This window comes from Panthera uncia, chromosome X (assembly GCF_023721935.1).
Source record: "Panthera uncia isolate 11264 chromosome X, Puncia_PCG_1.0, whole genome shotgun sequence".
In the NCBI taxonomy this organism is placed as follows: Eukaryota; Metazoa; Chordata; class Mammalia; order Carnivora; family Felidae; genus Panthera; species Panthera uncia.
Window position 1 is genome coordinate 53,870,213 of NC_064817.1, and position 27,193 is coordinate 53,897,405.

Here is a 27,193-nt window from a genome sequence, read left to right on the forward strand (position 1 = left end):
GTGTGTGTGTGTGTACACATATAGCATGATTTCTTCTTGTTTTAGGAACAGGTAACCAGAGTGACTTAACTGCCTTTTCCCATCAGAATGTTACTTGCAGATATATAATTTCTTCTAAAACTATTAGTTGCATCTGATTTTTATTGCCCTGTACCCCTAACTTAGTTCCTCCCTTTCTGAGTATACCCAATGCTGCCATGTTGCCCCTGTCTTTTCCAGGCTACAAACTTGCTTTTCCCCCTTCAATCCCCATTGCACCTTATCCATTCTATATTCCATCCCTTCAAGGTCACACTAGGCACACACACACAAAAACAAAACAAGTAATTAGTTAAATCAACTTTATTTTAAATTGTAGAGCAAAGAATGCCACTAACATTGAACATTGACGGTGCACTAAGTACTTTCCTACATGTTCTCATTTTATTCTCACAATGACCCCATGAGGTGAATGTGTTTCCCATTTTATGGATGGCAAATTGAGTTAAGTAGCACACTGTAGTACTTTTGCATGTGCTATTCCCTCTGCCTAGGACACCCTTTCAGTTCTATCTGTGTCAAGCTACCAAATCTTCAGAAGCCACTTCAGATGTTATTTCCTTAGGTGGTGGTCTTAGTACTGCATATGTCAATTTTGAAAAGACTATAAGTAATTCTTTTGTTTGTTTGTTTGGGCCCACTGCCTTTTTTTTATTGAGATAAAACTGACATATAACATTGTGTAAGTTTAAGGTGTACAAGGTAATGATACATGTATATGTTGCAAAATTCTTAACCACAATAAGGTTATTTAACACCTCCATCACTTCACATAATTAACATTTTGTGTGTAATAAGAACATTTAAGATATACCCTCTGAGCAACTTTCAAGTAGTCTATAACACAGTATTGCTAACTATAGTCACTGCACTCTACATTAGATCTCCAGAACTGATTCATTTTATAGCAATTTGCATATCTGTTTTTGTCAACTTGAGTGCAGTTGACACACAATGTTACATTAGTTGTGGGTTCACAACTTAGTGAATTGACAAGTTTATACATTATGCTATGTTTACAAGTATAGCTACCATCCTTACATCCTTATTGCAATATCATTGCAATATCATTGACTGTATTCCTTATCCTCTGCTTTTTATTCCAATGACTTACTCATTCCATAACTGGAGGTTTGTATCTCCCTCTCCCCTTCGCCCATTCTGCCCAACCCCCCACCTCCCTACCCTCTGGCAACCATCAGTTTGTTCTCTGTATTTATAGTTCTGATTCTGCTTTTTGTTTTATTTGTTCATTCATTTTTTTAGATTCCATTTATGAGTGGAATCATATGGTATTTGTCTGACTTATATCACTTAGTATAATGCCCTCTGTGTCCATCCATGTTGTCTCAAATGGCACAATCACATCCTTTTTATGGCTGTGTAATATTCCACTGTAGTTATACCACATTGTCTTTCTCCATTCATCTAATTATTGACACTTGGGTTGCTTCCATGTCTTAGCTATTGTAAACAATGCTGCAATAAAACAGAAGGGAGCATATATCTTTTTTGCATTAGTGTTTTTGTTTTCCCTGGGCAAATACCCAATAGTGAAATTATTGGATCATATGATATTTTCTAAGTAATTCTGATACTTACCCCGGTTAAGAGTCATCATGCTAAACTATGATGATGTCGTCCAGGGCCATATTTTACTGATATTTGTATTCCAATTAAATTGCATAGTATCTTTTGCATTCCACGGCATTTTATCAGTCAGTATTTATTAAATGAATGATTTGGATGTTTATGGAAATGTAGATTTGTGTGTGTGTGTGTGTGTGTGTGTGTGTGTGTGTTGCAATGGGTGGGTAGATTTAGGACCATGTGAGTAAATTTACTTGGATAACTGCTAGATCTTTAGGGAGCAATAGAAAGAAATGAACAATAAGACAAACAAAAAAGACTCTTAAATACATAGAACAAAAAAGACTCTTAAATACATAGAACAAATTGGTGGTTGCCAGAGGGGAGGTGGATGAGAGTATGGGAGAAATAGATAAAGGAAATTAAGAGTACCCGTATCTTGATTAGCACTGAAAAATGTATAGAATTGTTGAATCATTACTTTGTGTATCTGAAGCTAATATAACACTGTATGTTAATTATACATGAATAAAAAAAGAAAGGTAGTGATAACTATGAATGGATCCCATATGGACACTAAGGTGATTATTTTTAGAATGAAGAGAATGCCTGTCATATTTTTTTTTTGGAAACAAATACTAGTGTCCTCATAATGCAAACTACAAAAAGTAAAGTCTGATAAAATCTATTTAGCTAGTGCAGATACACAGCAAATACTTGTAAACCATTGCTTGGTCCATTAATGGTAAATGAGTTGCCATCAGAAAGACGGACTGCCCATTGACACAAATGGCAATATCTCATCCTTTTTTATGGTTGAGTAATATTCCACTGTGTGTATATATGCCACAACTTCTTTATCTATTCATCTACTGATGAATTCTTGGGTTGCTTCTATATTTTGGCTATTGTAATATTGCTGCAATAAACATAGGAGTGCATATATCTTTTTGAATTTAGTGTTTTGGTTTTCTTTGGGTAAATACCCAGTAATGGAATTATTGGATCATATGGTATTTCTAGTTTTAATTTTTTGAGGAAACTTGACATGGTTTTCCATAGCAGCTTTACCACCTACAGTGCACAAGTCTTCCTATTTCTTCAAATCCTCACCAATGCATGTTATTTCTTGTCTTTTTTATTTTAGCCATTCTGTGAGGTGTAAAGTGATATCTCATTGTGGTTTTGATTTGCATTTCCCTGGTAATTAGTGATGAGAATATTTTCATGTGCTTGTTGACCATCTGTGTATGTTTTCTTCAGGAAAATGTCTATTCAGGTCCTCTGCCCATTTTTAAATCAAATTCTTTTGTTTTTTGGGGTCCTAGAGGTTATTATCCTATGTGAAATAAGTCAGAGGAAAACATACCATATGATTTTATTTATTGGAATGTAAATAAAGCAAATCAAATTAATAAACAAAAAGCAGAATGAAATGCATAAATACAGAGAGCAAACCAATGATTTCCAGAGGTGAGATGGGTTGGGGGATGGGTAATGTAGGTGATGCAGAGAGGGAGATACATGCTTCCAGTTATGGAATGAATAAGTCACGGGAATGAAAGATACAGCATAGAGAATATAGTCAGTAATACTGTAATACCATTGTATGGGGAACGATGTTGGCTACACTTGTGGTGAGCATAGCATAACATATACAGTTGTCAAATTACTGTTATACACCTGAAACTAATGTGAAACATTGTGTGTCATGCATACTCAAATTTTTAAAAAGAGGGACTAAATAAAGTGTTAGTTATTAAAGTGCATAGGTTACATTTTTAAATATTTCAAAAACAGTACAGTAGGAACTCATAAAAGTTTTGGTAGCCTAATATCCTTTACAAAAACCAAAATCCTTATGATTCAAATCTTTTGGTTACCCTGAGCCCTATTGTATTGAATGTTGCTAGAAATAAATGTGCCACCAACTTACACTTAGTAGTTTCTTCATTCTACAAAAGCTTGCATTATATGTTAAACGTATTTGTTTTAACAGAATTTTACCTTTATTGGCAAGATTAATGCAAAACATTTCTAATCGATTCTCTAGCAGGATATGGCAGCACTTTCCATACAACTAGGTATCAGCTGATGAGAGATGAGGTCTCTGATTAGGATTTCAACAGTTACCATTAGTACAAGTCAAAATGAAAATTGTGACTGGCAAGTGGTCAAGGATCTCGGTACTAACATAATTCCTCATTTTATTTATTGCTTAAAACAAGTCTCTGCATGGTCCCAGTTCAATGTCATTTCAAGATCCCAGCAAGGTACTATACTGCTGACTTGATTTGCCAAAGAAATTTAACGTTTATTTATTTTTGAGACGGAGAGAGACAGAGCATGAACCGGGGAGGGGCAGAGAGAGAGGGAGACACAGAATCGGAAGCAGGCTCCAGGCTCTGAGCCATCAGCCCAGAGCCTGACGCGGGGCTCGAACCCCCGGACCGCGAGATCGTGACCTGAGCTGAAGTCGGACGCTTAACCAACTGAGCCACCCAGGTGCCCCAATTTGCCAAAGAAATTTAAAAACTTGTTTAAAACTATTAAGAGCATTCTTGCTGGTTTTTTGTTTTTGGGGGGTTTTTTGTTTTTTGTTTTTGTTTTTGTTTTTGTTTTTTTGGCAGTGTTAAGTAGAACTTGGCTCATCATGGAGCTGGGGTAATCAGAGAATGAGCAAATGATAATTTAGATCCTTATGCAAACATACAAGCTTTGAAGCCAGAGTATTTCTAATTGCATACCTAATGCTTGCTTGACATAATTCTGAGATTAGACAACTACTCCAAGAAGCTGTTCCTAGTTTCTGATGGTTTACCAGTGACCCTCAGGTCCTTTACACAGAGCTGTGCTTCACCAACTGGAAATGGTCTCCCAGCATCCAGGATTTATCTTTTAGCAGCATAGATTCTACTGTGGGTTAAAGAAAATCATTATATTTAAACAAATATATATTGTAATAGAATGCAAAATTCTTGTTAAATGGGTGGGGAGGGCATTGGGAAGTGTGGAAAAACTTCTAAAGCAATGCTATAAGTTATGGCTACTTTTCTGGAATGTACTTCTCTCTCACCTCTACCTAGAAGTCTCCTGCTTACTTGTCAAAAGCCAACTCAGAAGTCATTCTCCCCAACTTCCCTGCCCTGAGCAGAATTATCTCCCTCCTCTGTGATTTCCTTGACTTTCCTCAATGGCCTTAGTATGGCATCCATCCCACGAATGTGATTAGCTATTTATCTCCTCACTAGGTGGAGTGTGAGCTTTAAAAAAACAAGGTCTACAAGGTTCTTTATATCCCCAGTTCCTTGCACAGTATTTGACCAGTGCAAGTGCCTAGCAGTTGGATGGGTGGATAGATGGATGGATGGATGAATGGATGATAGAAAAGATAGACAGGAAATTGTCTACTTGTCAAGGTGTACTCACTTGAACAAGATTTTGAGCTAAGTAGAACCTAAGGTTCTACTTGAGGCCTTTGAATATAGAGCTAGATGACCACTGGATTGTTTCAACTTATGTGTCAGTTATGCCATATTTTTTTTAGGCGGGGAGAAATCAAAGTGATTCACCCTACTACAAGGCTCAGGAAGAAAAATCATGTGATCATATCAATTCAGATAAAACATTTAACAAAATATAACACCAATTCATTATAAAAACTCTCAGAAAACTTGTATAGGGAACTATATTAAAACCCCTACAGCTAACAACATACTTTATGGTGAAAGACTGAAGGCTTTCTTTCCAAGATTAGAAACAAAGTAAGGATATGTACTTTCATTATTTCTAGTCATCATTGTGCTGGGGGTTCTAACCTGTGCAATAGAAAGGAACAATAATAAGTAAGAGGCAGCAAGTTTTGAAAGGAAATAAAACTCTTTATTTGCAGATGTGATCATCTTTGTAGAAAATCATACAAAAAATCTGCAAAACAACTACAAGAACTAGTAAGTGAATACAATAAGTTCACAGGATACAAAATCACCATTAAATAGTCAATTATATTCCTACATGCTAGCAGTACTCAATCAGAAACTGACATTTTAAAAAATATTTTTCATGATAGCATCTCAAGTATGAAATAATGTTAACATGTCAGTTTTTCTCAATTGATCTACCCTAATTTTTCTTGTAGAAATTGTCAAACCAATTATAAAATTTATCTGGAAAGGAAAAGGACCTAAAATATCCAAAACAAGTTTGAAAAAGAACAAACTTATACTACCTGATCTCAAGGCTTATTAGAAAGCAACAGTAATCAAGATATAGTGCTCTTAATATAAAAATAGTTTGTCTTTTCAAATTAGTGTTTTCATTTTCTTTGAGGAAATATTCATTAGTAGAAATACTGGATATGTTTATTATATGTGTATTGCAGCATTAATTACAATAGCCAAGATATGGAAGCAACTCAGCTGTTCACTGATAGATAAATGGATAAAAAATGTGTGAGAGAGAGATATACATAATGGAATATTATTCAGCCGTAAATTGGAACGAGATCTTGCCATTTGCAACAACATGGATGGACCTAGATGGTACAACACTGCATGAAAAAAATTAGAGAAAGACAAATGCCATATGATTTCACTTATATGTGGGACTGAAAAAACAAAACAAACAAACAAACAAACCTGGCTCTAAAATACAGAAAACAATGATAGTTGTTAGAGGGGAGGTGGTTATGGGAATGAGTGAAATAGGTGATGGGGATTAAGGAGTCCACTTATGATGAGCACTGGGTGATATATGGAAATGTTGAATCACAATATAACACTGTATGTTAACAGGAATTAAAAACTTTAAAAAATTAAATAAAAAAGGGGATTGAGTAAGTCATCTAAGAAGAACTGAAATAGCTAGTGTAGGCATTTGTGCCCCAGAGCAAAGATTTTCATTCTGGAATTTGGAGGTCCTCAATCATAATGGTCCTATTATACATGGGTGGGCCTTACAGGCCTCATTTTGGGGCAGCCAGTCCATTTGCTCAATCCCTAGACAAAATGTGAAACTTAAGAACATCCACAATAAAAAGAAGATCCCAAGAGCTCCTAGAGAGGAAAAACATTAACAGTTAAAGGAACAAGAATTGGAATAGATTGGGGCTGTCTGTGTGGCTTAGTGAGTTAAGTGTCCGCCTCTTGATCTCAACTTAGGTCTTGATCTCAGGGTCATTGAGTTCAAACCCTGCCTTGGGCTCCATGCCCAGCATGGAGCCAACTTTAAAAAAGAAAACGGAATAGATTGGTCATTACATCAACAACACTGGGTATTAGAACCGTGGAGAAATGCCTTCAAAGTTCTGAGGGAAAATTATTTTGAACCTGGAGTTTTATTTGTAGCCAACCATAAATTGAGCTTGATGATAAAAGAAACACATTTGTAGATTTCAAAGACTTAAAGTTTACCTCTCACTTTTCTCTTAAAAGTTACTTAGGAATATACTCCAGCAAAATGAGATAGTAAAGAAGGCAGAGATATACACTGGATTCTGGAAACCGTGTACCTAATACCAGAGATTAATCAAAGTAAATCCAAGGGTGACAGTTACATCACAGGCCTAAGGAGCATTCTGTGCAAATGGAAGAAAGGAGGGTTCCAGGAGGGGGGCATTCAAAGGAGAAAAAGGAGAAGGGGTGGTTCAAGATTTTATCCACCTTTAATAAATTAAGGAAACCATAGATGCTGCAGACAATGCAAGAATAAAGTTAAGTCAATTATAAAATCTAGAATAAAATAATACCTGACAGAAGAAAGAAAAATTCTAGAGAGCCACAATAATATAAACACTGCATACTGATTTTCAACTTTCAGAAATAACCAATATACAAAAGTACAGGATACTTAATTATAGAGATAGTTAATTATAGATAGATAAAGAGCAAAACATAAATGTTATCCCTCTTGGCAATGTGAAAAGTAAAAGTAGAAATGACAAGAGTTAGTAGGTAGAAGAAATGAGAGATAAAGAGAAGAGCAGGGAACTAATAGCCTTATCTTGGCAAATAGAGTTTAGAGATACTGTTTGTAGTTTATGGAATAAGAAATAAAGGTCTAAGTATATTCCTCAAACCAATGAATAGAGGAACTAAAAATTACAATAACTACTTTGGGGTGAGAGGTAGAATAATTGAGGGAAAGCCTCATTTATCACAGGACAAAATTAATAGATCAAATCTAAAGTAGATAAATAATAGCAGTATATATGGAACCAATTACCAGAAGAACTAGACAGAAACAGTTAAGACAGTTAAAGATAATAACCTCAGAGGATTAGAACTGGAGGTAGGGAGGGTTAGAACAGTAAAATGTTGCTTACATTCTCGACCTTTATGTACATAGTTTATATGTTTTAAAACCACATGTGTGTATGACTTGACTTTAAAACCAACCAGGACATTGAAACACAAATCTTTTGCCACTACTAAACTCAAACCAGCCTCGGAGAATCCTCACCTGAAAAAGAGTGCTGGCAAAGGGCTATCCAAGCATAGCTCCTGATTCTATAATTCAACTTTCCTGTTTCCCCAACCCCTGCACCAAAGCCATGTCCTTTCTGTTATGACAGAAATATAACAACCTGCTTCATTCTCAGCCACTGAGATTACTGTTTATGGCTCTATATGGATAAAGTAAACACATATTGAAGTGTACAACTTGGTAAGTTTTGACATATGTATGTACATGTAGGTACAACAGTGAAACCATCATCACAGTCAAAATATCCATCACCCCCAAATGTTTCCTTGTACCCTTTGTAATCTCTTTCCACTCAATCTTGTCTCCAATGACCTCTACATTCTTAGGCAACCACTGATCTGCTCTCTGTCACTATAAACTAGTTTTTATTTTCTATAATTTTATATAAATAGAAACATACAATGTTTACTCTTTTTTTGGTCTGGTTTCTTTCACTCAGCATGATTATTTGAAATTCATTCATTTTATATAACATGTGTAGCAGTTTATTCCTTTTTATTGATAAACTGTATTATGTTGTATGGATGTAACAGGGTTTGTCCATTTACCTGTTGATGGACATAATGGGTTATTTCCAGTTTTTAGTTACTACAAATAAAACTGTTACAGACATTGGTCTACAAGTGTTTGTGTGGACATATGCTTTCACTTTTCTTAGGACATACCTAGGAGAGTTAACTGTTGGGTTGTATGGTAGAAACTGCCAAACTGTTTTTCTAAAGTGAATGTACCATTTTATATTCCCACCAACATGGTATGAGAGTTGCAATTTTTCCTCATCAAAAGTTGGTATGGTTGGACTTTTTAAGTTTAGCTGTTCTAATGGGTGTGTAGTGGTCTTTATTGTGGTTTTAATTTGCTTCTTCCTAGTGACTAATGATATTGAGCATCTTTTCATATATCTTCTTTGGTGCAGTATCTATTCAAATCTTTCATTTTTAAAAATTGACTTGTTTCTTATTTTGTGTTCAGGGTTCACTGTATATTCTGGATACAAATTCTTTATAGAATATGTGATTTGCAAATATCCCATTGTATGTACCACTTCTTTATGCATTCATCAATCAGTGGACACTTGGGCTGCTTCCATATCTTGGCTATTGTAAATAATGCTGCTATAAATATGGGTCTGCATGTATCCCTTTTAATTAGTATTATTGTATTCTTTGGGCAAATACCCACTAGGATGCTTGCTGGATCATAGGGTAGTTCTATTTTTAACTTCCTGAGGAACCTCCATACTATTCACAGTGGCTGCACCAGTTTACATTCCGACCAACAGTGCAGGAGGGTTCCTTTTTCTCCACATCTTTGCCAACACACGTTGTTTCTTGGGTTGTTGATTTTAGCCATTCTTACAGGTGTGAGGTGATATCTCACTGTAGTTTTCATTGGCATTTCTCTGATGGTAAGTGATAATGAATATCTTTACATGTGTCTGTTGGCCATCTGTATGTCTTTAGAGAAATGCCTGCTCATGTCTTCTGCTCATTTTTTAATTGGATCATTTGTTTGTTTTGGTGTCAAGTTATATAAATTCTTTATATATTTTGGATATTAACCCTTTATTGGATATGTCATTTGCAAATACCTCTTCCCATTCCATAGGTTGCCTTTAGTTTTATTGATTATTTCCTTTGCTTTGTAAAAGCTCTTTATTTTGATGTAGTCCCAATAGTTTATTTTTACTTTTTTCCTCTTGCCACAAGAGACATATTTAGAAAAAAAATTGTGATGCCAGAAGTTATTGCCTGTGTTCTCTGCTAGGATTCGTATGATTTCAAGGTCTCACATTTAGGTCTTTAATCCATTTTGAATTTATTTTTGTGTATGGTATAAGAAAGTAGTCCAGTTCCATTCTTTTGCATGTTGCTGTCCAGTTTTCCCAGCACCATTTGTTAAAGACACTGTCCTTTTCCAATTGGATATTCTTTCCTGCTTTGTTGAATATTACCATACTATATACTTATGGTTTACTCAATCTCTTTAAAGGAGAACTTTCTGGGGCACCATTGTTGCTCAGTCGGTTAAGCGTCCAACTCCTGTTTTCAGCTCAGGTCATGATCTCACAGTTCGTGAGTTCGAGCCCAACTTTGGACTCCATGCTGACAGTGTGGGGCCTGCTTGGGATTCTTTTTCTTCATCTCTCTCTGCCCCTTCCCTGCTTGCTCTGTCTCTCTCTCAAAAAAATAAATTAAAAAATTAAAAAAAATAAAAATACAAAAAGAACTTATATGTGTGTGTGTGTGTGTGTGTGTGTGTGTGTGTGTGTATATATATATATATATATATATATATATATATATATATATATTGCCTTGGGACTAAATGACTGAATACTAGGGCTTCTATGCACAGGGGCAGGGGATTATTCAGTACACAGGATTTAAACAAAGTTTTCATGTTTTATTCTCGCTGACTCCCTTACTTGGCATTTCCAAATTTCAGACTTCTCTAGGGTCCTATAGACCAGACCAGCATCATCCTAAACTGTAAGCCCCCTCTGTCATTTCTCTGACCTTCTTTATCAGTCAGTATCGTATCCACTTTGTCTTTCAGAAACATGTTGAAATCTCTTTTCTGCTAATTCCTTCTATTATTCTCTTCATTTTTTTTAAATTTGTTTAATGGGATCTTGGCAGAGAGAGGAGGTAAAATTGTTTGGTTAGTCAGCCACCTTGATCCACAAGTCTATATACTCCTCAAATTTTCTTTAACCTCCATGCTTTTGGAGGTTTTCCAGACTTTTTCCTGTGGTTGATTTCAAGCTTCATAGCATTGTGGTCTGAAAGTATGTATGGTATGATTTCAATTCTTGTATACTTATGAAGGGCTGTTTTGTGACCCAATATATGATCTATCTTGGAGAATGTTCCATGTGCACTCGAGAAGAAAGTATATTCTGTTGCTTTGGGATGCAGAGTTCTAAATATATCTGTCAAGTCCATCTGATCCAATGTATCATTCAGGGCCCTTGTTTCTTTATTGACCGTGTGTCTAGATGATCTATCCATTTCTGTAAGTGGAGTGTTAAAGTCCCCTGCAATTACCACATTCTTATCAATAAGGTTGCTTATGTTTGTGAGTAATTGTTTTATATATTTGGGGGCTCCGGTATTTGGCGCATAGACATTTATAATTGTTAGCTCTTCCTGATGGATAGACCCTGTGATTATTATATAATGCCCTTCTTCATCTCTTGTTACAGCCTTTAATTTAAAGTCCAGTTTGTCTGATATAAGTATGGCTACTCCAGCTTTCTTTTGGCTTCCAGTAGCATGATAAATAGTTCTCCATCCCCTCACTCTCAATCTAAAGGTGTCCTCAGATCTAAAATGAGTCTCTTGTAGACAGCAAATAGATGGGTCTTGTTTTTTTTATCCATTCTGATACCCTATGTCTTTTGGTTGGCGCATTTAATCCATTTACATTCAGTGTTATTATAGAAAGATACGGGTTTAGAGTCATTGTGATGTCTTTATGTTTTATGCTTGTAGTGATGTGTCTGGTACTTTGTCTCACAGGATCCCCCTTAGGATCTCTTGTAGGGCTAGTTTAGTGGTGACAAATTCCTTTAGTTTTTGTTTGTATACTCCTCAAATTCTAAGGTTTATAAGTGTTTTGTGAATTGGGGGTGGGAATATTTGTAATTAGTAGCAATTAGCTGGACAAACCTAATATTGTTTACCCATTACTATAAATTAGAGGATTCATTAGGGTTAAAGCTCTGTGAAAGAGATCAGTAGACAGCAATGAAATCTAATTCTCCATTACTCCATGGAAAGATAGCTTTGGTCCCTAAACTAACAATCAAATAATGGATATGCATAAAATTGACTCTAATGAATAGAGTATTTTGCTATACTTCATTTCATTTGTTTATGTTTTATCCTAATTTCTTTTTGAGTGGGTAGCTCTGTTGAGATGCTGTGGAAAAGATAATATGAGACAATACTCAGCATGAGGCTTTCTTCACTCACTGTCATGGTCATAAGCAAGAGTCAGGAACTTTCCTCTGAGAAAAGAAGATTTCCATAGAAACACTTTAATGCTGGATTCTAATCAACAGCCATATTGAAAAATTTTTTTCTCTCTCTTTTGTAGCTACTGAAACAGTACTAGTCTACCATTATGTCACATAACCAGTTGTTTTGTATTTACCTCAAGGGAGGGCCTAGAAACACTTGTATACAAGAGGCACTAAATGCCAAGTTATCTGAGGACAGCATTGCAACTCTAGATTTATCTAATCTCACAGTGAAATGGTTTTCCTTGACTCTCCATTTTCTTGCCAGTACTTTTTCTCCCCCCTTGGTGATTCTAGTTTTATAGTGTTTAATAGTTCTGAATTTGTGTCCCAGGCCCTTTACTGTTTTTCCCAACAATGGTTTGTGTTTCACCACTGATTCACCTCCCTGCCTCTAAGGTACTTATCTTAGACTCTCCTTTGAATTAAATTTACTGATCTTTCCCTTCGGATTGAGCTCTGAGATTCACTCTCTGTATTCACATTCCTGTGAGCCAGTCATGTACCTACATTCATATCCTTCTTATCCTCCAACCCCATGGATATTTTTGGACCGTTGTTTCCAGCCTTTCTCTCATCATCTGAGTCCTAGTTACAATAGTTGAACTTTTGTTTACAACATATTTCAACATCAACATAAACTGACTCATCTTTCTCAAAATCCTTAATATTGCTTAATTTTTCTACAATGTTTAGAATATTTTCATTCTCTTACAAGCAATAGCCATTTGTTTCTTAATCTGCTTCTTACCTCTGTCCTATTCCCCGCCCTCTCAAGTTCTGACTGTTGCAACTTTCTTCTCACTAGCTACTTCATTTATACCCTTCCTCCATACTTGCTCTTGAATGTTGTGTTCAGATAAGGCTTAGAGGTGGTTTATGTGGTTTAGGTCTCCATTGGGAACCAGAATGGATTTTATACAATGCTAATGATAGTGCAATTTTGAACAAGGGAAAAATGCTAGTTTAAACTAAATGGATCGCATAGGCAATCTCATTTCAGTCATAATCCTACTCTAACCTGCATTGGGCTACCTTTGTAAAGGTAAACTGAAACGTGGTTATAAAATTTTCAAATACTGTGGCTCCTGGGTGGCTGAGTATGTTGAGTGTCTGACTCTTGATTTCATCTCAGGTCGTGATCCCAGGCTTGTGGGATCAAGCCTTTCATTGGGCTCCATGCTGAGTGTGGAACCTGCTTAAGATTCTCTCCCTCTGCTCCTCTCCCCCACTTGCATACTCTCTTTCTTTCTCTAAAAATATAAATAAATAAATAAATAAATAAATAAATAAATAAAGTTTTTTTAATAAAAAGTAAAATTGTCAAAAGCCACGTAAGAATTTATAATTAAGAGGATGCATTTGAGCTAATGTGTTCTGAATCCAGAGTTCAGGATTGCTGGAATGGTTTTATCCTGGTTCTTCTATAAATTCTATAGGTACATTCTAATTTATAAACAGATTCTATTCAAAAATGATAGTATTTAGTAATTTCTAGGTTTTACAAGTGGAAGTGGAAGGTTTTTTCCCTTATGTGTCTAACTGTCTTAAACTTTAGAAGTATGGGGAATTACAAATTAAGCAGACATTCCCAAGGGAAGGCAATGACATCTAGTATATTTTGCTGCCCTTCTTATTCAAAGATGTCACTACTGATTATACCCACAGTTGTAGGGAGAAAAAACTAAATCTTCAACAAAAAGTCCTTTCTATATGACATATATACAAACTGCTTTTTGATTTGTGACTGCAGCTGCTACTTGTAGAGTCTGTCACCATTGGTATTTCTGTGTTCAACTTGTGGTCAGCTAAAAAGCCTTTGCTCAAAAAGTTTCCAAATTCCATATTGTTTCATTCCAAACTTGACTCTGCTGCTGTTTTCCCAAGCATCCCACAATTATGTCATGTTACTTAAAGCTATGCTTTAGTGCATCCTTTAGAGTATTTCTTATGCCACCCTTGCTTATGGTTATGCTTTAAAGCTCACCATATGAAAGATGCTTGGGTATTCTTCTGTCATTGCATCTCTGAAAATGTCAGCAGTGAACATTGTTTTAATGCTCACAGACCAGCTGACACCCAGAATCTCCGTAGTGGTGATCCTTTCTTGCCATTTCACATTAAACACGATTCCGACCCTGATGATAGAACAGTGCAATGAGGTAGATGTGACATCTGTGGTGGTTATGGATTTCAAAGTCATACAAAAGCTGGACACAACTTATATTGTCCATTGATGAGAATCAATTCAGTAAGCTTCCCAGCTCTGTTCTGTATGTTAGGAATAGAACCGAACCTAGAAACAGATGATTAGAGAAGGAATCCATTTTCCCCCTTTGCATTAGTAGTTGTGTGTTTGAAATAACTCATCTTTCTCCTTGATATGTATCTTAAACAGATCTCACCTTGTCCAGAGGACCAGTTCACACAGGTTCTGAATCTACAAATATAGCTACCTTTAAGGAGCTTACTAGGAATGAAGGAATAAATTTAATATTAAAGATATATAAGGCATTATTTGACAAGTGTTATGTGATTCAGAGAACCCAAAACTGGGAGGTAAAAAAAGCCAGAGACTGAACTTTTTATAGTATATTTTCTTGCTGACGCCACACCATGGTAATCTCTGAAACAAAGATACTGTTACTTTTTTTCTTTCTACTTTGTAGTCACTTGCATTGTTGGATGGCGATTTTTAAGTCAAACTACCTATGAAGCAGAATTCAGTGACTGCTTTTAGCTCTATGTGAAAAATGTTGGTTATGTTTCACTTCCATGTTTAGATTTACTGCATAATTTCAGTCATCCTCAGACATATTTACAACAAGGGATGGCAATCCCTGGCATTCACACCAGAGATGTCCAAGGTGCCAATTTTCTTTGGCATCTGGGCTGATTGCTGCCATCTCTATTCCTACCCCACTGGGGGCAGGTTCCATGAAGTGCTGTGATCAATTTTGAGTGTTCTTGTTTGCTTGCTCTCAGGAGCTGGCATACTCCATTCAGCAACCAGAACATACTGTGCTTCCCTTCTTGTCACACTGCTTTTAAAAACCTCACTACCTCCTGTTATGTAGTGCTATCATTGCACTACAAAGCAAGTTGAGATTATCTGTGTGTTGTTTGTCTATGTATGTTATAGTATCTAGTTCACTGCCCTCCATATGGTAAGTAAGTACTCTGTGTTTGTTCAGCAAGCACCACCATCCTGAGTGACCCTCTCCAGACCTTTTATTGAAAATCAAAGCATGCTGAGTTAAGGGTTCTTACAAGATTAGAAATGTATTCTGTGCAAGCTTCTGTATTCATTATATACCCATGACCTACCCATCAAAGTTTAGTCAATCCTACTTCATTCATTGGTAGTGGGATGCTCACAACTTGCTATGGTAGAATCGCCTGGAGATTTTGTTAAATATCTCATAGTATAAATGGTTTTATTTTACTTATTTGAAGATCGTTGGTGATTGCTGGTGGGCGATGGCAGTGAAAGCAGTGATTGCAATAAGAAACATAGATTTATTCAAGAATATTGAAAGATAAATCTTTTTTTTTAAAAAATCAGTGATTTGCCAATTTTAGAAAGCCTGGTAGGTACCAGCCTCTTCTTTAGAGAGATGAAGTACCAGTTTCTATAAACAGATTAACTCCAGGAATGATGGAGTAAAATGTGAAAACCGTGATCTATGTGAGAGCCCTATTTCACCAGTGGCAAAACAAGACAGCCTGTTCAGTCTCCAGATAAGAGACCAGTTAAGGAATGAACAATACAGCAGTTTCTCTAAATGTGGATCAGGGACCTCCTGCATCAAAATCCCATAGTGAGCAAGTTGAAAAATTAGACTCTATGGTCTCTCCTTAGCCTATTCAATCTAAATTTGGGGAGGGAAAGGCCCAGGATTCTACATTTTAACACTCATGCATAGTGATTCTGATGCACACCAAAGTTTGAGAGCCACTGACCCACGAACTCTCTCATTCTTAAGAACCCTTTGATTTGATTGCTGCCAGTAGTATAATAAGTCCTTAGACTACCTCTCCATGGTTAATCCTAAGAAATGAGGTCCAATTAGGGTTCAACAACTTTCTGGCTTAAAGGGATGGTTTATCAATAGTCCTATTATTCTTCCAACAGCTAGATATTTATTAGGGGCCTACTATGTGCCTCTACTCTCAAGAAGCTTATGAATAATTTTCTATGAATTATCTAATACAATCAAGTACATTAACCATAAAATAGAAAATGAATTAAATTTATTCTATGTCATGGCAAAAAGAGATAAATGTACCAAATAATTTTGTTGGTTTAGATATTAGAAAAAAATATATAGCAATATCTGGAGAGTCACTAGCAGTAATGGATATATCCCTTATATCTCACTGTTAACAAATTGTTTCCAGCTGAGATCCCTATAATCTGCAGGTGCTGTTTACCATGTAATTTTACCATAGGAAACAAGGGTGTAATCAGTTAATAAAGTGTAAACAATTAGTTTTTTTCCCTTGAGCAATATGTCTGACTGTGGCCAACATTCCTGATGCCTCCTCCCTTGTGCAATAGGAAAGCAATATTCAAAGAGAGAAAGCTGTTTTGTTCATATTCTGCAACTTGCCTTGGGAGGCCATGCTAATGAATGCAATACTCAAGCTAGAATTCTAGATTGTTTGTATCAGCAGCCACTGATTTTTGTCTTTGCCATTATACTAATCAGAGGATAGTTTCCCATACTACCTCTAATTGAGACTCAAATAAGGGCATTGTGAATAGAGATCCTCTTTCAGTTTAAGCAGTTTTTTGTGTTGTTTTCATATGGTTTTTAATTGGCATTACAATTGTCATATACAGGCAGTCCCCTTCCAATAAACATTTGATTTATGAATGTTCCATACTCATCAATAGCCTCTCTTAAGGGACTTTAAGCTATTCTTACTACCCATGTGAGCTAGATTGTTTCTGCTATCTGAAGGAGTTTATTTCTTCCTTAGCCCTCCTCTTCTGGGAGCTTGAGTTCTCTCAAACTCCCATCAGACCCATTGTAACAATTAATATATGAGCATCTTCTGTTGCCATCTGTTGCCTTCTGTTGACACAAGACTATGCTAAAGGCCCTACCAGAGCACCCATACAAACTGAGACCACGAGGGAACATGGAATATGAAAAAAAATCTGGAATTGTAGTTGCTGATGGTAAGGAGGGTCTCCATTTGGACTTCAAAATTCCTTTCCCCTACAAATAGCATTATACTGTAATAACATACCTGTGTAAAACTCAGTAATTTGAACAAATTCACCTATTCAAACCACGGGCAGGAATCAAGCAGTAAGCAGATGGCCTCTAAACTGCCAGGGAATATGCATCTCAACTATTGGAAAAGCCATTCAAAAATACACTGATTACCAGGGTGCCTGGGTGGCTCAGTCATTTGAGCAACTGACTTCAGCTCAGGTCATGATCTCACAGTTTGTGAATTCAAGCTCCCACTAGGCTCACTTCTGTCAACACAGAGCCCGCTTAGGATCCTCTGTCTCTCTCTCTGCCTCTCCCCTGCTCACTCTCTCTCTCTGAAAAATAAATAAAACATTTGAAAAAATGCACTGATTACCTGTTTATTTTGTTTGCACATGATTCTGATTAGTTTTAGCAAGATGTCAATCTTATAGCAGATTATAAGCAGTAAACTTAAAGGGACTTGAAAAGATGTTATAGGTAAGTGATGTGAAATCTGATAGTTGCTAGCAAGATAAAAGAAAAACATTTTAAAAAGTTTAAGAATTCAAACACCACTGACAATGAAACATTACATCTGCAAGAATGGTTAAAATTATAAATATTAACAATATCAAGTATACTAAAGATGCACAAAACATGAACTCTCATACATTGCTGGTGGGAGTATAGAATGGTACAGTCATGGGACACCTGGGTGCCTCAGTCAGTTGAGTGTCTGACTTCAGCTCAGGTCATGATCTCGCAGTTCGTGAGTTCGAGCCTTGCATCGGGCTCTGTGCTGACAGCTCAGAGCCTGGAGCCTGCTTCAGATTCTGTGTCTCCCTTTCTCTCTGTCCCCCCCACTTCTTTCTCTCTCTCTCTCTCTCTCTCTCTCTCTCTCCCCCCCTTCCCCCCCTCTCCCTCGCTCTCCCTCCCCCCTCCCTCTCCCTCTCTCTCTCTTTCAAAATAAATAAACATTAAAAAAAAATTTTTTAAAGAATGGTACAGTCATTCTGGAAAACAGTTTAGCAGTTCCTCACAACAAATACATACCATATAACCCAGAAGTTCTCCCCTGAGGTGTTTGCCCAAGAAAAATGAAAACATATGTCCCCAGAAAGACTCATACATGAAATCTCATATTAACTTTGTTCCTAATAGCCCCAAACTGGAACTAACCCAAATGTCCTTCAATAGGTGAATATATTAGAAATTGTAGTATATACATTTAAGGAAATAGTATTCAGCAATATAAAGGAAAGAACTACTGATACCCAAAACATGGGTGAGTCTCACAGACATTATGTTGAAAAACAGAAACAATACACAAAAATCATTCAGTCATACTGTATGATTCAATATATGTGACATTCTAGAATAAGAAAAACTAAGCTATGGTGACAGAAGTCAAAAGAGTGGTTTCCTGGATTAGGAGATAGACCTGAAGAGTGACTGGAAGGGGCACAAGGGAAATTTCTGGGGTGATAGAAATGTACTATACCTTGATTTTGATGATGGTTACAAAGGTGTGTATATTTTTCAAAACTCCTCAAACTGTATGCCTAAAATGTGTACATTTTGCTATATATAAATTATAGCTCAGATTTTCATAAGGTACAAAAATTTGCCAAGGTAAAACCTTCAGAGGATCCCCTTGCTTCAAGATAAAGCCTAAATTCCTTATCATGATCTGGCCCTTATTGAATGTCTCTTGGCTCATTTTTTGCCATTGCTCCCACCTCCTACCACTTATTCTAAGGTACTTGTATTTTCAAAAACTGCCATTCTCTTTCCTCTGAACCTCTAAACAATGCTCTCTATGCCTGGAATTCCTTTTTGCCTTCCCATTCACCACTGAATCTTCAACATCCTTCAGGACTCAGAGGTAGCACCTCCTCCAAGACATCTTGTTCACTCCTAGTCTATATTAGACGTTTTTTTTCTTGCTCTCAGAGAACTATATACTTCTTTCTAACAAAGCATGTATTGCTCTGTAATTTAATATGCAAATTTTAAAATTTTATTTTATTTTTAATTTAAATCCAAGTTAATATATAGTGTGATATTGGTTTCAGGAGTAGAATTTAGCAATTCATCACTTACATATAGCACCTAGTACTCATCTCTACAAGTGCCATCCTTAATGCCCATCATCTATTTAGCCAGTCCCCCCACCCAACACCCCTCCAGCAACCCTCAGTTTGTTCTCTGTATCTAACAGTCTCTTATGCTTTGCCTCCCTGTATGTTTTTATCTCATTTTTCCTTCCCTTCCCCTATGTTCATCTGTTTGGTTTCTAATTTTTTTAATGTTTATTTTTGAGAGAGAGTGAGAGGGTGTGGTGGGGGAGAGGAGCAGAGGGAGGGAGACAGAGGATCTGAAGCCAGCATCTTGCTGACAGCAAAGACCCCAATGTGGGGCTCAAACCCATGAACTATAAGATCATGACCTGAGCTGAAGTCAGTCACTTAACCAATGGAGCCACCTAGGTGCCCCCATAAATTTTGTTTCTTATATTTCACAAATGGGTGAAGTCACATGCTATTTGTCTTTCTCTGAGTGACTTATTTCAGTTAGCATAATATGTTCTAGTTCTATCCAAGTTGTTGCAAATAGCAAGATTTCGTTCTTTTTGACTGCCAAGTAATATTCTAATATATATATATATATATATATATATATATATATATACACACACATATACACACACCATATCTTCTTTATCCATTCATCAGTCAGTGGACATTTGGGCTTTTACCATAATTTGGCTATTGTTGATAGTGCTGCTATAAACATTGGGTTGTATGGGTCCCTTTGAATCAGCATTTTTGTATCCTTTGTATAAATACTTAGTGGTGCAATTTCTGGGTCATAGGCTACCTATATTTTTAATTTTTTGAGGAATCTCTATACTGTTTTCCACAGTGGCTGCACCAGTTTGTATTCCCACCAGCAGTGCAAAAGTGTTCCCCTTTCTCCATATCCTCATCAACATTTGTTGTTTCCTGAGTTGTTAATTTTAGCCATTCTGACAGGTGTGAAGGAAATACAACAGACGAACATAAGGGAAGGGGAGGAAAAATAAGATAAAAATAGGGAGGGAAACCATAAGAGACTCTTAAATATAGAAAATAAATTGGGGGTTGCTAGAGAGGAGGTGGGGGGATGGGCTAAATGGGTGTAATGTTTTTTTAACTTAAAACCATAGTGGACTGGGGCCATTTACAGTCTACTACATTTTCAGTAAACCCTCGGTTAAATCATAGATTATAGACTAATTTCTATCCAAATAGCTGAAATTTCAGCAAAGTTATCAAGAAAAATCTTCTATCCAGAATCACTTGTTCTTCTAGAGTTGGAAATGATTGAGATTTCATTGTAAATAGCAGTTTGGGTTTATATTATTAGTTGTGTGATAGCTTATTTACACTTGATCTTAGCCAAAAGGCTGAGAAGCGATGTGTGATAGCTTATTTAAATTGTCAGTTAACTGTCTATGGGCTTTCTGGAAACCTAGCCAGACTTTATTATGTTTATTCTATGGGAAAATCCATTTTAAATTCCAATCAAGTGATTTAAGAATACTGCTCAGTTGAACTGTGTGAAATTGCTGATATTCAAGCATTTTGGATACAAAACAATGGCAGTTTCAAATAGTTCAACCTAAATATTTTTAAATACAACCCAATGGCAATTTGGAAATTATATATTCATTTATTAATTTTATATTTAATACATGAATGTATTCTTCAAGACACGAACTATGTGTGGTAAGGCTGTTTGATGTAATTGTTCTATGTAAACAGTAAACCACAGGATTTTGAAAAAAGTTTGTATAGAATGTTAGGGCCTTTTTAAGTCTTACCCATTCTTTTTCCAGTTAATCAGAGATGCAGGAGATATGAGGATTTTTTAATTCTTTTTTGAACTGACACTAGGGTGAAAATGCAGATTTGTTTCTTCTTTTTTAACTCTCAAAATAATCGGTGTATTGTGAAGATTAATTTTAATAATAGTAATAGCTAGCATTTATTGAATGTATATTAAATGCTGGGTACTGTACTAACCCTACAACTACTTTATGAGCAAAGCACTATTATTATCCCAATTTACAGATGAGAAAATTAAAATTTAAGTAACTTGCCCAAGGTTACACAGCTATAAATGGCAGAGTCAGGATTAGAATCACTCTGAAACCTACTACTCTGTCCATGGTTTACCTCAATCACATTTTTTTAACCACAAAGAAGCATTCGTGTTAAAAGATTATGATTGACTTAAACAAGTATATATTTAAGCTATGACTATTGTTAGTGAAACCAGGCCCATTCACATATGAAACATTGTATTATTATGAAAGATCATCATAAGGCAGTAGAGGACTAAGTACCCAAATGAGTCTTATAGACCATGAGTGCTGTAGGAGTCCTGTAGGAGCCTTGGAAAGGGACAGAATAATTGTGTGCTTTGTCATGACTAAATCCCAGAAGAATGTGGACATAACTCATACTATCCAATCATAATTGGATGCACAGCATTCTAAGAACAAACCAAAAGTTCATCACAAATCAGAATGTGGAAATGTCATGGATGGATAATATTGAAGTCCAAGAGGGGGGAGCAAACTTAAGTCTAATTCTGGACAGACATCAGTATAATATGTGAGAGAAGTTAGAAATTTGTGACTGGGCTCTCTAAACCCTAGAAATATGTGGAGAAGTGGGACTTGAAGGATCACTTATTAGGTATTTGTAGAGAGGGGATTCAGAGATTGACCAAAATTTCATAGTTGGAATGATTGGTATAATGCACCAAAAGTAAAAGGATTTATATAGTGGAGAAGATGGGCTCAAGCTTTAGACACAGTGAATTTAAGGTGAAGGTAGACTGTCTACAGAAAGCCAGTTTTTTATGTTGGCTATGGTTGACTAGAGTCAACCTTTTACTCATTTACTTTTTTTTTTGTAGGTGGCCCTTCTGAATTTCTTCTTCCCTGAAGAAAAATCATACTCTGAAGAGGAAAGCAGGCGTGTTCGCCGTAATAAAAGAAGCAAAAGCAGTGAAGGAGCAGATGGTAAGTCTATCTGGGTCACAGAAGATTTTTTTCCAGCCTAATATATGAATCAGTTGATAAACTTGATATAAAGCTGATTTTATAAGGATCCTCTTTCTTCCAATCCCAGATATTTTCAGTCATTTCACAGTATATGTGAGAGCCATGGTAGCATTTATATCTCTCATGATCACCCTCCATAAGGACCTCATCTCTCCTGGAGACACCCCATATCTACTAAGGCCACCAAGAGTATTCAATCCTATTCTTCCAATTGACAGAATGTCACGGTGGCACTTACATGATGTATTAATTCCAATGGTCATTATGTCAATGTTGGTATCAGCTACCATGCTCAAATGTGAACTAGAGCTTTTAGAACTCATCTGTAAACTCCTTGAGGGCAGGGGTTCATTTCTCTTTGTATAACTCGAGACTCTAGCCTAGTGTCTGGCAAATTGTTGGTGTTTTAATGTAAGTTGATGATATTGATTTCCCCTTCAGCTAGGTTATGATGTGCCATTAAAACCCTTCTTACTGATTTGAGTTACAACAGATTTGAGTTAACTAGCAATACATTTTGTGGGGCATAACAAAATGTTGCACTACCTCCTACGCTGGGTCATTGAATTGCTCCGTTTCAACATCACTCTGTCAAATGACAGAATGTACCTCTTCGTCACAGGAATTTGTAGAAGGCAGAGCTCTGGACTGCTGCAAAACCATCTGGATTTAAAGACAGCATGTATCTGTCTACATCTGCCAAAGATATATGCCGGTGGGGGAGTGGCATGTTACAAAACAATATGACTATATAAAGATTAAAATGAGATTTTGGAGCTGACATTTGTCAATGTGAGTAAGGGCCAATGATGGAAGCAATTCCAGAAGGCATGAACTATTGAAGAAATGGAGCCAGGAATTTGTCAGTAGGAACAAGAAGTAGAACTAAATGAAGTCTGAAAAGGACTCAGAACAAGGACTCTGTAATTAAACAGGAGAGTCAGAAAAATTAGATAAGTGGGACATTCTAGTCTCTGGAAGTGGCAGCATTATTGAGCCCTCAAATGGAGAACTGGACCAGTGGGGCCATTCTCGAGAGCAGACATTTTACATATAATTGATGACTAAGTTCAAGCCTAGGAAATGCAGTCCATGAAGTAAAAGGCACCCATTTTTCACACACTGCTTACAGCCAATTTCCTGGAAGTCTTCAGAAGGCTATGTGGAAGCTGCAAACTGAGAATTATTGTTCCTTTCCTCTCCTAATCATCTCACCCCTTTGATGCGTGTAGGTTTTTCTATCTTTGACTCCTCCTGAGGCTACTTCTAGAACCACTAAATCTTTCATATTCCCTGGTTGTTAAGGAGGAGAAGGAAGAGGTTGTAAGAGCAATATCACCTTATGCAGTGGGCATATTCTTCCCTTCTCCAAGTGGGAAATCTAATAGATTCTAACATTTACCTCTTCCTCTGGCCTACTAAGTTTTCTCTTAAAGAAGGCCACTTCCTCCTCTCTCCCAAACCACTTTATCTGGATCTAGTTACCAGCATCTCTGCTTGTTCTTTACAGTGTTTATTCTGTTTTGATACAAAGTATTTTTGTCTCTAGACAAGGCTGAAACTTCTATTATTAATTTGTATCACTCCTTATCTCATTTCCTCCTGGTCTGATAGTCACTAGATTCCAGTCCCTTTGTGTTGATGCCATATTTCTCATATAATACCAGATATTTTTTTATTTAAAAAGTATACCTAGGAGGAATCCAAGAGCCCTTAGAGTTAGGAATATAGAATGTCTGGAGGTCGTGGGATTTGAATAAATTTCTAACCTTTTACCTGGGAAGCTACAGAACCATTTCTTTACATGGGGTGGGTGATCCAATTTCTTGTAGAGTGGGGAACCAATCCAAACATCCTTTACTTTTGAACCATTCCTATTACTCCATTGAGTGAATGCTATATTTATTCAATGCATTTATCAAATATTTCCTGAGAAAATATAGCACCTTATATAATTCTAGATTGGAAATGCCAGAAGGATAGTGGTATTATCTGTTTTGTTCACTTTTATATCCCCATGGCTTAGGAAAGGACCTGGTACATAGTAAGCCCTTTTTTTCTAAGTTTTTCTTTAATGTTTATTTATTTTTGAGAGAGAGACAGAGTGCGAGCAATGTCTGGGCAGAGAGAGAGTGGGAGACACACAATCTAAAGCAGGCTCTAGGCTCTGAGCTGTCAGCACAGAGCCCAACACGGGGCTCAAACTCACAAACCGCAAGATCATGACCTGAGCTGAAGTTGGACACTCAGCTGAGTCACCCAGGTGATCCCATAGTAGACTCTTAATACATATTTCTTAATGCCCTCAAAGAGTTTAACTTACACTGTAAAAAGATGGGCAATAAACAACATTGGTGGTAGTAAGTGGTAAGGAGAGAAATAGAGCAGTGTAAAAGGGAGAGAAGGTGATGGTGTATGCTGTAAAGTGATCAGGGAAGGTCCCACTAATAAGGTAATATTTGTGAAGAGACTTGATGAAATGAAGGTGTGGGCCCTGCATATAATACTTTGAGGAGGAAAGGGAGAGAAGAAATAGTGTATACAAATGCTCTGAAGCAGAAAAACTTCTGGTATTTTCTAGAAAGATCAGTGTGGCTGGGAACAGAGTGAGCAAGAAAGAGAAGGAAGGAGATGAGATCAATTAGCAAAGTCAAATATAGACCCTTGTAAGACAAGGTAAGGACTTTGGCTTTTACACTGTGTAACATAGGGAACGATTGGAGGATTTTTGAATGGAGGATTGGCAAGATCTGACCTCTGTTTCAACAGAATCTCTCTGTCTACTGTATTGAAAATGGCTGAAGGGACTGTTGATGGAAATTCAAACCAGTGCAGCCACTGTGGAAAACAGTATGGAGGTTCCTCAAAAAGTTAAAAATAGAACTACCCTATGATCCAGTAATCCCACTACTGGGTATTTACCCAAAGAATACAAGAACACTAATTTAAAGGGATACATGCAGCCCTGTTTATGGCAGCATTATTCACAACAGCCAAGATATGTCAACTGTTCAAGTGTGCATCAACTGATGAATGTATAAAAAATATCTTGTATTTGCATGTGTCACACACACACACACACACGCAAACACACATGATAATAAAAAAGAATGAAATCTTGATATTTTCAATGACATAGATGGAGCTATAGTGTATAATTCTAACTGAAATAAGTTAGAGAAAGATAAATACCATATGATTTCACTCATGTGAAATTTAAGGAATAAATGAGTAAAGGAGAAAAAGAGAGTCAAACTAAGAAATAGACTATAGAAAACAAAGTGATAGAGGGAAGGCAGGTGATGGGATGGGCGAAATAGGTGATGGGGATTAAGGAGGGTACTTGCCATGATGAACACAGGGTGATGTATAGATTTTTGGAATCACTATATTCTATAACTGAGACAAATATAACATTGCATGTTAACTATACTGGAATTAAAAAATAACTTAATAAAAAATAAATAAGAAAATAGATGTAGGGAGAAAGAGCAGAAGCAGAAATACCTATTAGGGGAGTATACCAATAATCCAGGAAATAGATAATGTTGGTTTATACCAGAGTGGGGACAATGTAAGTGGTTAGAAAGTGGTCAGATTCTGAATACATTTCAAAAGAATAGCTGACAGAATCATCAGATTGATTAGAAAAGTGGTATGAAAAAGAAGAGCCAAGGATGACCCCACAGTTTTAGACTTAAGGTACTAAAGTAGTAGAACTGCCATTTCTGAGACAGGAAAAAACAGAGGAGATGCAGGGTAAAATGTTGCAGAGAAAGAATAAAAAAAGACTGGAGGTTTAGAATGGTTTTAAACTTAAGTGACTATGAACTTAATATAGACTACTATATTCATAAGATGTTATACATGAATCTAATGGTACCCACAAATCAAAAACCTATAATAGATACAAAAAAATGAATAAATAAAGGAATCCAATCATATCACCAAATAAAGCCATCAAACCATGAAGAGAAAGAGAAAAAAGGAACAGAAAGGAACTTAAAAAACCCCACATAAAACAAGTAACAAAATGGCAATAAGTATATGCCTATTAATAATTACTTTGAATATAAATGGACTAAATGCTCCAATCAAAAGACATCAGATGACTCAATGGATAAAAAAGCAATGCTGCCTGAATGAGACTCATTTCAGACCTAAAGACTCTCGCAGATTGAAAGTAGAGGGATGGAAAACATTTGTCATGCAAATGGAAGCAAAAAGGAAACTCAGACACCAATACTTCTATCAGACGAAACAGACTTACAAGATTGTAACAAGAGAGAAAGAAGAATACTATATGATAGAGAGCAATCCAACAAGAGGATATAACAATTGTAAAAATTTATGCACCCAATATAGGACTTCCTAAATATAAAAAGCAACTATTGATAGATGTATACAAACTGACAGTAATACAATAATAGTATGAGACATTAACACCCCACTTATATCAATGGATAGATCATCCAAACAGAAAATTAACAAGGAAACAATGGCTTTCAATGACACACTGGACCTGATGGACCTAATAGAACATACCTACCTAAAACAGTGAAATACACATTCTTTTCAAATGCACATCCCAAACATTTTCCAGAATAGATCACATGTTAGGCCACAAAACAAGACTCAATAAGTTTAAAAAGGTAAAAGTCATACCATGCATCTTTTCTTTTTTATTTATTTATTTATTTATTTATTTATTATTTTTTTAATATATGA

The 27,193-nt window shown here is 36.3% G+C and overlaps 1 protein-coding gene across 1 annotated transcript in view; it reads left to right on the forward strand.

Moving 5' to 3' along the window:
- Positions 1-27,193, forward strand: part of EDA (ectodysplasin A) — a 419,425-nt gene that overhangs the window by 254,045 nt on the left and 138,187 nt on the right. The window contains exon 2 of the mRNA XM_049643905.1: positions 22,318-22,423. Within this exon, the coding sequence (XP_049499862.1) occupies positions 22,318-22,423 (106 nt within the window). The remainder of the gene's footprint in view (positions 1-22,317; positions 22,424-27,193) is intronic.